The sequence below is a fragment of the Cinclus cinclus genome, chromosome 23 (genome assembly GCF_963662255.1).
Source record: "Cinclus cinclus chromosome 23, bCinCin1.1, whole genome shotgun sequence".
In the NCBI taxonomy this organism is placed as follows: Eukaryota; Metazoa; Chordata; class Aves; order Passeriformes; family Cinclidae; genus Cinclus; species Cinclus cinclus.
Genome location: NC_085068.1, coordinates 8,907,026 through 8,917,937, shown reverse-complemented (window position 1 = coordinate 8,917,937; position 10,912 = coordinate 8,907,026). Strand labels below are relative to the sequence as shown.

The window sequence follows — 10,912 nt, the reverse complement described above, 5'->3', positions numbered from 1 at the left end:
GGGGATTCGAGGGGATTGGGGAAATTTGTGGGAAATTTCAAGGGGATTTTGGGGAATTTCGAGGCGATTTGGGGGAAATTCTAGGCGATTTGGGAGGAATTTAGGGAGCTGGGGGAGATTTGTAAGATTTTGTGTGGATTTGGGGGGAATTTGGGCGAATTTGGGAAGGAATATGGGGGAATTTCAGGGATTATTTTGTGAACTTTGAGGGGATTTGCAGGGAACTTCAGGAATTTTAGGGGGAATTTGGGATATATTTGGGGATTTAGGGGGAACTTTGCGGGAATTTTGTCGGGATTTGGGGGATTTTGGGGAGGAGTTTTGGGAATTTGAGAAGGACTATTCACTGTAACTATTTCACTGGAGAATATTCAATTTAACAGTCAATTGCTACCTTTATGTTACAATGATTTTCAAAATGGCAAGTGCTACAGGTGCTGTTTAACAGGGGGGAATGCTAACAAAAATGAAAATTTTATAACCTCACAGTGTGAGTTTCTATTATCAACCGTAGATTATTAAATCATTTACTATTGAACATGCCTTGGTCATGCCTGAGGCTCCCTACTGCAGAGTAATGCCCAGAACTCAGTTCAGTTCTCAGTGAGGAGAGTAAAAAGCCAAATGTTCCTGTATTCCAGCTCTCTTCGGAAAACAGCTTCATAATTGACTAAATTGTCATTTTTAAACTGATTGGCATGGCTTCTGACAGGAAGATTGAACCACACTACAGCAGTATTTGTGAGAGGAAAAGAATCCCCCCTTACTGCTGAGTACAGGGCTGTGGAGTTTATTTAGCTTTTTAATGCCTGAGCTGCTAAATTCATCATTCTGCAAAATTAGTCAAGATCCAAGTCTGCTTTGGGAGAAAACTGTACAATGTAATAGCATAATTGCCCCTCTACCTTTTAGATTAGAACATCAATATATTCCAATTACCTTAATTTACATTCAGAACAAATGCACTTCCTCCTCCATGCCCAAATTCCTCAGCAATGCTGTCTTTCTTGATTACAGAACTTTTCCAAAGGATGCAATACTATTGAAAATTGTATTCTAAATCAAATATTCATTTGCATGCAATCTCACCATTCCAAAACAATCCAGGAATTACGTGTAGCATCATTAACTTAATTTAATCCATATAATCACAATAATTCAGTATTTAGATTTCAAACCGTTGAACAGCTTTCACTGCCACTGTTGTTTCGCACTTTGTGGAGCAAGTTCCCGGAGGAAGGGAAGTTGAGCCCAGAAAGCCTCCCTGATAAAGTGGTCTTAACTACAGGGTAAGGAGAGTTAGGTGGCTCAGTTGGGCGTGACAGTGGGGTTCTAAAAGCTGCCTACCATATAGCTGGTAAAAAAATCTCATCTTTGAATAAATTGGAAATTTTGAGAAAGGTGGTGAAGGAGAAAGAAATCTAACTCATGAAGGTTCTAAAAATTATCTTCTCCCCTTTGATAACGGTGTTGGTTACAGTAGAGCAGGGAATCGCCACCAGTACTAATCTTTCACGTGCCTGTTTACCAGGAAGATTGACTGCAGATGATGGGGTGGGGAGAAAATGTCCCAGCAGCTGCTAGAAATCTCCTTCGGCTATACAAGGATGCCATCTTTGTTTCCTTTCAAATAGCGTTGTGAATTCGTTTGACTGCAGCTTCTGACTCAACACAGGTCTAGTGAGGGCCTACAGAGCACCAGCATCTCTTCACCCACCCTTCAGCTGTGGGGGCATTTACCAGCCCTGCTGTCCCTGTGCCCCAAAAGGTTTTGGCTGCACATCCCATGCCCAAGAAGTTCTTGCTCTCAGCTGTAAAAATAGTGTTTTTCTGAGCAGTTTTCTGAAGAACAACTTGTTCAGAGTTTCAGTCCAAGCACAGCAGACAACAGATTTCTGGAACTAATGAGCAGTATTAGAAAAAATTTTTCTTCTAGCATATCGACCCCCTTACAATATACATAAACTTCCTCTTTCTTCTATCTCAGACTCATTCCGTACCATTTCACTTTGTAAAGTAATGTAACTGAAAATGAAGTCTCTCTTCAAAAAAAAAACAACTCAAAACACTTCAGTGTATTTTCAGTGACAGTTTATTTACTTACTTATAAACATTAAAGTATGCAAAACAGTTAAAAAATGCTACTGAAACTTGAAATTCTAACATTTTCAGATTTTGTTTGAAGGTGAAGGAAGGCTAACATTATGAGCAAAGACTACTCAGTGCTGCCAACCAGCCTCTTAAACCTAAACCTGAACAATTAAACAGAATTCAAACCATGCTAATTACAAAAACTTACCATGAGGTTCCTTGCAGGGGGTCAGTTAGTCTTTGGAGGTCCAAGAATATCATTTTAAAGTGTTACTCAGCAGAAGTAGCTGGTAATAGTGCAAGTGCTAAAATGCAAAATTCACAGATGGGACAGTTTGGAGATTATTCTCATTAAGGTGCAGAAAAGAAAATGTAAGCAACTTTTTCAGTGGAATATGAATGTGTGGGATTTCTCTCTCAGCCTGAGTGTTTAGAAGCCCTCTTTTAACCAAGCACATTAAGGCACAACTGATTTTTTAATTCTGCAGGTAGAAAACTGTCATGCAATTTTGTCCTGCTGTTTAGGTGCTCTGCCATTCACAAGCCTCAGTAGGATACAGAGTAATGAAGATTCACTTGAAACTAACACAGGTTAAAAACTGTAAATATCCATATTCTGTCTATTCGCAGCTACAGTACAGTACTATGGTGTACAGAAAAATACAGATCCAAGCTTCAGTGGGTTGCAACCCCAAGCACACAAGACAACTCAAGCTCATACCACAAGTGGAAATAACTGTTCACTAGTTCCTGCTCTAACGCCGCATACTTTGTTAAGAAGCTGCTTCCCATGTGACACCTCTGCACCTGTCATAACTTAGTTCAAACTTTATCGTCTGTATATATATTTTTAGTGCTTTACTCATCTGTAAAGTCTTTCCTGTGACTAGTTTTAACAGGAGTTAACAGCATTCTCCTGGGCTGGAAGTGTGGCAGAAGCCTGTCTCCCATGAGTGGGCTGATCTTTTAAAAACAAGTTAAAAATCCCCAAAGGAGATGCTGTGGACAGAAACCCATCATGACAGCAACTCTGTTTCCCCCAACCCACTTCTGATAAGGAACTTCAATTGCTAAAAGAACAAGTAACGTTCCTTGGCACAGATGAAATTTGGAGGGAGCTGCTTACCAGTCTAGGTGCGGACACCTCAAGGTGTGGGACCTGGACTTTAGATCTATGTCACTGCACAGTGCAAGGGTACAGTGGCTTAGAGGTGAGTGTCGGGTATCGATACGTGCTGAGCGGTGGCTCCTTTAGAACCTGCTTATCCTGAAACAAACCGAGTGACTGCAAAAAGCTATACAGAAGTTCATCGCAAAAGGATAAAATTAATTAACTGCTATGAATTCTTTGCATTCAGGGCTGCAAAACAAAGACACATATTACTTAAATCAGTTTTATTTAAGAATTTCCTACAGTGACAAATCTTATAAAAAGCATCCAAACACGAAACTGCAGCAAACAGCATTCTTCTGGATATCTTACAGACAGTGGAACTTCCACCCTGGAGAGGCACACTGAGCTCTAGTGATCTCTGCTGAAAGAGCTACTGCAAAGCACACCACAAGCTCAATGTTCTCATCACAACCCCCCATCATCTTCAAGTCACATTACCACACTTACAGATCATTAACAGAAAAAAACCACACACCATACAGCATTCACAGCAGTTGACATAAGGGAAAAGAAATACAAATATTCCATTTCACATAACACATTCAACTAATTTATTAACTAGGTAGAGAACCCACTTAAAAGTCTTCCACATGTGGATGTTCTTTGAATGCAATAAACACTCGTACGTTATCTGCTATCATTGCTCTCCGCACACTCTCTCACCAAAGCCACAGGATTGAGAGACATCTCGCCAAGTCAAATAAAATCCCATTAATGCACCACCAGGTCTCTGCATGCGCTCGCTCCTTTATCTCGCACATACCAGACCTCTCATGCCTCGGCACCACCACCAATCCCACACATGGTTTCAAAAGTTCAAACAGCCTTCTGGTTCCATCTCACAGCCTTGCGTTCACAGCGTTGATACGACTCCATGAAATAAAGAGTAGCGGATAAAAATGGAACACCCACCGTCTAAGACGCAGCATGTGCAGTGTGATGAAGTATTCTTGGATGAGAAAGCATGTAGACAGAAGTATTCCTAAGGCAGAATATTTACAGCACTGCTTTCAATGAAGTGCTTCTTCCATACACATTTGAAATGAGATGAACTGCAGAGATTAAATGAAGCCTTCATATTGTACTTTAGTATGGAGGGGAGACAGTGTTAAAAAAAACAAACAAACACAAACAAAAATGACACCGTGTTGTCCAACGGGGCACTTGGAGAGTCTTATGGTGGGATCAAATTAAAAACAAGAGGGAGAGAATGCTGTTTCTGACCAATGGTTCCATTTTGAACATGCAAAGAATTCAGGTAGCTGGGAAACAAGGGATAAAGTATTACAGGAGAAACCTTTCCTATCGACTGTAGTGTTAGTTCACCTATCAGGCAAACAGCAGTCCACTTCAAACATTCAGAATTCCAACTAGTTATGTAACAAAACTTAGAAAAGTAATTTTACCTTTCTTTTCTTTTTTTCCTTTTTTTTTAAGAAAAGAAAAATGTCAAAAATACTGCTGAATATACTGCACACTGAACAAATTAATTTGGAAAACTTCAGTATATATGTAATAAATTACAGTATACTTACCAATAGTTAGAAAAATTTCATTTCCCACCACAGAGTCAGTATCAGAGCCCACTGTGTCTACATTCCCCAGCCTGATGACTTGGAATCCATGCTTGAACCAAAGCCTCCGTTAAACCCACTGCTGGAGCTTGCATTCGAGGCTGAGCCCCAGCCTATTGCTGACCCCGAGCCAGATCCTCCATACGAGCTGTTGCCTGAACTAAAACCCTGGTTCTGCTCCCGCTGCATGTTGCCCTGAGGCTGGTTGTTTCCCGAGGGCCCTGACTGGTTCTGCTGGCTGGCCAGCATGCCCATCATGCCCCAGCTGCTCTGCAGGGCCGCCTGTGCTGCTGCCATCATGGCAGGGTTAATGCTAAAGGCCCCAAAGTTCATACCCCCACCCATGTTGCTGCCCTGGTTGCTGCCCAGTCCTCCCCCACCTCCTCTACTGTTACCAAACCCCCCCTGATTCCCAAAGCCTCCTGGGTTACCACCAAATCTTCCACCTCTCTCTAACTGCCTGCTGCTATTGTGCTTAGGTTCAGCATTGGATATATGTACGCTGGTTCCTTTAATGATCAAGTCCTCTCCACAAAGAGACTGGGCAACCTATAAGACATAAGGAATTGATTAAATGTATGTCAGATTTCCTTTTTTCCAAAAATTTTAGTAGTACAAGATAAAACACAAAACATCCCCTACAATTCAGAGCAGATATTTATCCTGCAAAGAAAGCATATGCATGTACTTTACTCAATTTGAAGTGATTTAGGTTTGCATTCATCATTAACTACCTGCAATATAAAATCCTGTCTGCACAGCTGCATCTAAAATTGTAGTCTCAGTCCAAATCAGAGCAAACTGATACCACTGCAATTCTCAAGACAGTGGACAAGTAAGCATGTACAGTTCCAGAAATGATACTTTATCTTGCTACTAAAATGCAGACTATGAAGTTAAAATATTTTAAGACTTACCTGATCATCTGCAAATGTAACAAAAGCAAAAGCTCGGAAGGGTTTAGGAATGAAGACATCTACCACTTCCCCATACTGGGCAAAGAATTGTCGGAGTTCATCTGCCGTCATATCCTCAGTGCAGCGTCCAACAAACACCTTCCTGCTGCGCAAAGGCTCGTCAGGACTTTGCTGGAGAGAATTGGGGGAAAAAACTATCACAACTACAGTCCTTAAGAACTTGGATGGTAAATGACGCTCTTAATCTAGCCTGTTCTGATAGCTGCTGATGGAAGAAAGTTTGAGACTGTAAATTTAAGACTTAAATAAATTTTAGAAATTCTATTCCAAGAACATGGCCTGCAGTGCAAGCTTGGTTTGTGCTGTGGTTGCCTTGGAAACCCAACTCGATTCCATGGGCTGGCCCAAGTGGATACTGATCCAATCAGGTTCCACCTAGCCTGTAGACATACCATTGGTCAAAGAAGCTAGGTGGCACCGACCTCCATCAATGACACGGTCAGGCGCGCAAATTTTGAGCCCCCTATAAAAGCTAGCTTCCATGAATAAACCAACACTGCTGTCCAAAAGAAGATAAGCAGTGTGTTGTGTCTGTCTCCGGCCTCTCCCTTACTACAACAGCAAGCACTACAAGGTAACGACTGCAATTACAGCACCTTGGCAGAGGTTGGGGGGAAGAGCCACAAGAAAACGAGCATGGGAGCAACACACAGGGATAGTGACAAGGCCATTGCAGAACACTTTTTTGTAATAATTGCATATAGAGACAAGAATAGAAGTTGTAGGTTCAGTTTGGAACTCAAAGACTTGTTCTGCTCTTCCGCAAATTAGTTATTCCATCTGCTTTATTCTGCATTTATTCATGCAACAGACAAGTTAGGCAGGTGTTGTTGGACATCAAACACATATTTCTACCTGTACTTCATCCTCTCAACATAATGGGCTATTTTCCCAACATTTCAATTACTTCCAGCTCACTCACCTCCTCCCTGCTTTCCTTCATTGCTCTCACTTGTTCTGTTCGTTCACAGTAAAGCCACATCCTAGAGTGGACAGTTAATCTGTGCAGCGGCTCTCCCCTAACACAGCTGACAAAGAGGTGCACTAGGAGTGTTTGGTACAAATAAAACAAGCAGTAAATCCCGAAGTACCTTAGAGTTGGGAAGTTTACAGTCACACCATCTTCCATCGATCATGTGCCGCTGAGACATTACTTTCACTTGGGTTTCGTAATCCGTGAACCGAACAAACCCAAAACCTTTTGAGTGGCCTGTTTTAATATCTTTCTTAACCTAGGTGGAAAAAAACCAAAAGCCAGAAGTAACCACTAGTATGAAGCATGTTGTTACTGAATGAATTCGGTAAAAATCTGTTTGAGAGTTCATCCATCTTACAACCATTCTTACCACAGCAACCTCTAATTCCTTAACATCTTCTCCCAAAATTAACAGTCTCATGGAAAAAAAAAAGACACCCTTAGGAAGAGACACGGCTTCTGATCTTGTCCAAGTTTAGAAAGCTCCTCTGTTTCTGCTTGCTTTCTCAGGAGCCTGATATCTACCCAATGTCCCTCCTTACTCGAGCTGCAAATGGATTTTACCTGCACCATCAGAACTTCTCCAAAGGTACTGAAATATTCCTTTAAGTCTTGTTCAGTGGTTTTCCAGGGAAGACCCAACACTATTAAATCTGAAGTCTTCTGTACTGCTCGTTTCACCTTCACAGCTGATGATGCATCAGTTTCATCCATTTTTCTCTTATTATCTGAATATAAAAAAGTATATTAGACATCCTCAGCTCTGGAAATAGACCCACTGACTATGAACTGCATGGTATTAAATTATAACCCATGATGAGAAAGAGTACAGACTGCAAGAAACACCCGCTGCTGAGCGCTAAATGGAACACGTATCTGACTGCCCTGAACCAAAGCCAGTCCACAATCCAGTCCTCCAAAATGCAATTTGACTCACTTAGCTCTGCATTAGTTTATTTAAGTACTATCCAGCAATATTTACAGTCCTATAAGGTGAAGAAAACGTGAATGTTTAACAGGACTACTTCACTAGCAATTTACTTCCTTCCCCTCTTTTTTGGGGGGATGGAGCAAGGTGGTCAAGTTTCTCCTTTCCTGTGCACTTCTAAATGGCACGTCTGACCAAACCATGCCTTGAGGAAAAGTGTCTGTGAGTACAGAGATTACAGTACACTACAGTCCTTGAAGGCCTATACGAGGCTATCCTTCAAGGACAGTGCAAGACCTTGTCATTAAAGTACTTGTTTAAGTACAGTGTTAAAAAAATTAAAAACTCGATGGGGTCAAACCTACTCGGGCAGGACAGGCACTTGAATAAATTACTGATCTCTGTGAATTAAAGAGCTGAAGAGTAACAGTGCTCCCATGTTAGATCAGCAGTGACTGGGACCTTACAGAAAGCAGCCTTGTAGAGAGAACCGAAACCACGAGGACAAACCTTTGGGATAATTCACAACGTAAACAAGGTTGCCCCAGCCGGCCTCGGGGGCGTGCAGGATGCCTTCGACCAGCCGGACGCCCCGCATGCACTGCGACACCGGGTTCCTGTAGCGCAGCCCGCACGCCCCGGGGAACTGCGCCGTGACCGTGGACAACAGCACAGTGCCGTCGTCCTCCGACGGGATTTCGATGGGCTCATCGTTCTCGTCCTCCGTCACCCGGATATACTCCGACATCTTCGCTGGAAGTTACTGAAGTACAAAAGGGATAGAGCAGGCATAAGCGATCACCCTATCCCCCCTGACTTGGCTTTCATCTTCTTCGCCTCGAGTCTCTCCGTATTTATTACACAACAGGGGGCACTGAAACGCGCCATTCATTAACGCCACAGGCTCCCTCCCCGGAGCCGGGAGCACAGCCGCCCTCGCCCCCTGCCGGGCCCGCCCGAGCCCGGGACCTCCGGATGTAGCTCCACCCGCCCCAACACCGCAGGCAGCCACGCCGAACCTCACACGGCCCCCTGTCCCGCTCACCGGCCAGGGAAGGGAGCCACGTCCCAACAACCCCTCAACACCCCCTCCACCGCACTCTCCCCGCCGCCGCACAAAATGGCGGCCGCGGCCCCTCAGAGGCCGGGCCGGGCCGCGGGCCGAACCATTCCAGGCGGCTAGGAGGGGGGGCGAACTGCGGCGGCGGGGACACGGGAGAGCGTGGAGCCCCAGCCGTGCCCTAGCGCGCGCCACCCGCTCTCAGCCGGAGCTTGGCCGGCATTCTCGGAACCGCTGGCGGAGACGGCAGCGCTCCGATCCTCGTTCCCCCAAGCGCGGGGCCGGTGGTGCGGTCCTGCCGGCCCCAGCGCGCGAGCTGCCGGGAGCCGGCGCCGTCCGGGACCTGTCGGTGAGGGTGGCGAGGGGAAGAGCTCCGCCTTCGGAGTAGGCGTCCCGCGTAGCTCGTCCGGAGCAGCCGCTAGCAAAAGCAACCTTGCCAAAGCTGGGCGAGGCGTCTCTACCGTCTCCGCTACCGGAAAGAACGAGCGCACCTCATTTTAAAAATAACCAAAACCCAAACTTGGTCATCTGGCGTGTTCAGCATTGAGAAGAATGAGGGAAAGCCTCATCGTAGGATACTACTTCCTCGTGAGGGGCAGCGGAGGGGTAGCTCCGATCTCTGCTCTCTGCGACCAGTGACAGGACCCGAGGGAGCGGCTGGAGGTGTGTCAGGGGAGGTTTAGGCAAATATATCAGGAAAAGATGTTTCCCCCAGAGGATGGTCGAGCACTAAACAGGGTAGTGGTCACGGTCCCAAAGCTGGCAGAGTTCAAGGAGTGTTCAGATAAAGGTCTCGGGGACAGGGTGGGATTGCTGGGGTGTGCTGTGCAGGAGTTGTACTGAATGATACCATGGGTCCCTTCCCACGCAGAAGAGTCTGTGATTTCTAGAATAAAACCAACAGCAACAAAAATCCTAACTAACAAAAAAACAATCAAAAACCCCTCCAATAACTTAGGAACAAAACCAAACCAATCAGAGTCCCCGCAGACTCTTCTTACAAGGCTTAAGTAGTGGAGCAGTGTTTCCAGGGAAGATGAGGGGTCTCCACCCGTGGGAGAACTTTTCTGTGAATCATCTGAAATAGGGCTCTTCCAGTTGCACAGGAGACTCCACATGCACTTGAAGATCCCTTTTTCACAGTTCTGAACAGAAGAGGATGGAAACATCAGAGATGCAGTCATTTGTTACCAGCATCACTCTGGCAGTGCAGGTGTTGAATGTTATTTGTAAGTCGGAAAAGATCACAAACCCTGTCTCCAGCAGAGGCATGTGAGCAATACTGGCTAAGGCATCTTGGCATGTGAACAGCATCATTCTGCACTGGGCAGGAAGAATTGATCCAACGTGCCTCTGCAGATTTTACGCAGGTATTCCCTGAGGACCTTGGGAAGAACTAGATCAAGCAGGCTGACTGATGCAGAGTTTCATGGTTGCTCATTTCTGTATCTCATACTTGTCTAGTCTGACACTGTCCCCAACAACTGGTTCATTGCTCAGAATCAATGTCTTCATTAATTCCTCAAGATGTTTGGGTTTTTTTGTGCCTCTCCCCATTTACTTCCCTGCTCACTGAGCTTGTATAAAACAATTTTTCAGGATTGCTAGAAGTTTAAAAAAGCTAGTAATTCTACCCTTGTCCTTTAATACCCAGTGTTTGCTATAACATGGCTTAATCTTTTCTAAACCAAATTTCCCCTTACTTAATTGAAAGACTTAATGGTTATATCTCATTGTACGGTATTACAAACTTCTGAACTTCAAAGCCATTATGGCTAAGGAATGCTCATGTTCTTACTGCTGCTTTTCTGCCTCTTAAAAAAAGAAGTTCAGAGGAGCTCATCTACACAGGTCTTCCTGAGCTACAATCACAGGAAGAACAAGAGAGAACCACAGTGAGGAGAAAAACACTACTGGCAGGAAAGCACGGTATTTTCCACCTGGTCTTTTATAAGGTTAACTGTCTGCTTTCCATAGCATTACCCTCCAGGTAAACCCTCTTCCTTTTTTTTTTTTTTTTTTTTTACTTTGCAGTGATAATATTAAAAAGCTATACATTAATAACTGTTCTACAGTTTTAATCTCTCATTTTCCATTTGGATAACTGCCATTCCACATCTCCCACTTATTTT

The 10,912-nt window shown here is 44.2% G+C and overlaps 1 protein-coding gene across 2 annotated transcripts; it reads right to left on the bottom strand.

The window, feature by feature from the left end:
• Positions 1-2,074: 2,074 nt before the first annotated feature.
• TARDBP (TAR DNA binding protein) lies at positions 2,075-8,816 on the bottom strand. Of its 2 annotated transcripts, XR_009933908.1 has the most exons (7): positions 8,766-8,816; positions 8,231-8,483; positions 7,357-7,520; positions 6,908-7,048; positions 5,757-5,927; positions 3,218-5,388; positions 2,075-2,396 (listed from the first exon to the last, which is right to left on the bottom strand). XR_009933908.1 is itself a non-coding variant. In XM_062507596.1 (6 exons), the coding sequence occupies exons 2-6, from the start codon at positions 8,466-8,468 to the stop codon at positions 4,858-4,860; spliced, it is 1,245 nt and encodes a 414-aa protein (XP_062363580.1). In that variant the 5' UTR covers positions 8,469-8,483; positions 8,766-8,816; the 3' UTR covers positions 2,075-4,857. The 2 variants fall into 2 exon arrangements, 1 of the variants encoding a protein (XP_062363580.1); XM_062507596.1 differs by having other exon boundaries at positions 2,075-5,388.
• Between the last annotated feature and the right edge of the window lie 2,096 nt (positions 8,817-10,912).

Bases quoted from the DNA above. Each gene is read 5' to 3' on its own strand.
- TARDBP (XM_062507596.1), bottom strand. From the start codon at position 8,468: ATGTCGGAGTATATCCGGGTGACGGAGGACGAGAACGATGAGCCCATC. The intron at 5,928-6,907 runs GTACTTCGGGAT...AATTCTCTCCAG, and splicing joins GTAAACTTCCCAACTCTAAG to CAAAGTCCTGACGAGCCTTT. The intron at 5,389-5,756 runs GTAAGTCTTAAA...TATGTCTTATAG, and splicing joins TTACATTTGCAGATGATCAG to GTTGCCCAGTCTCTTTGTGG.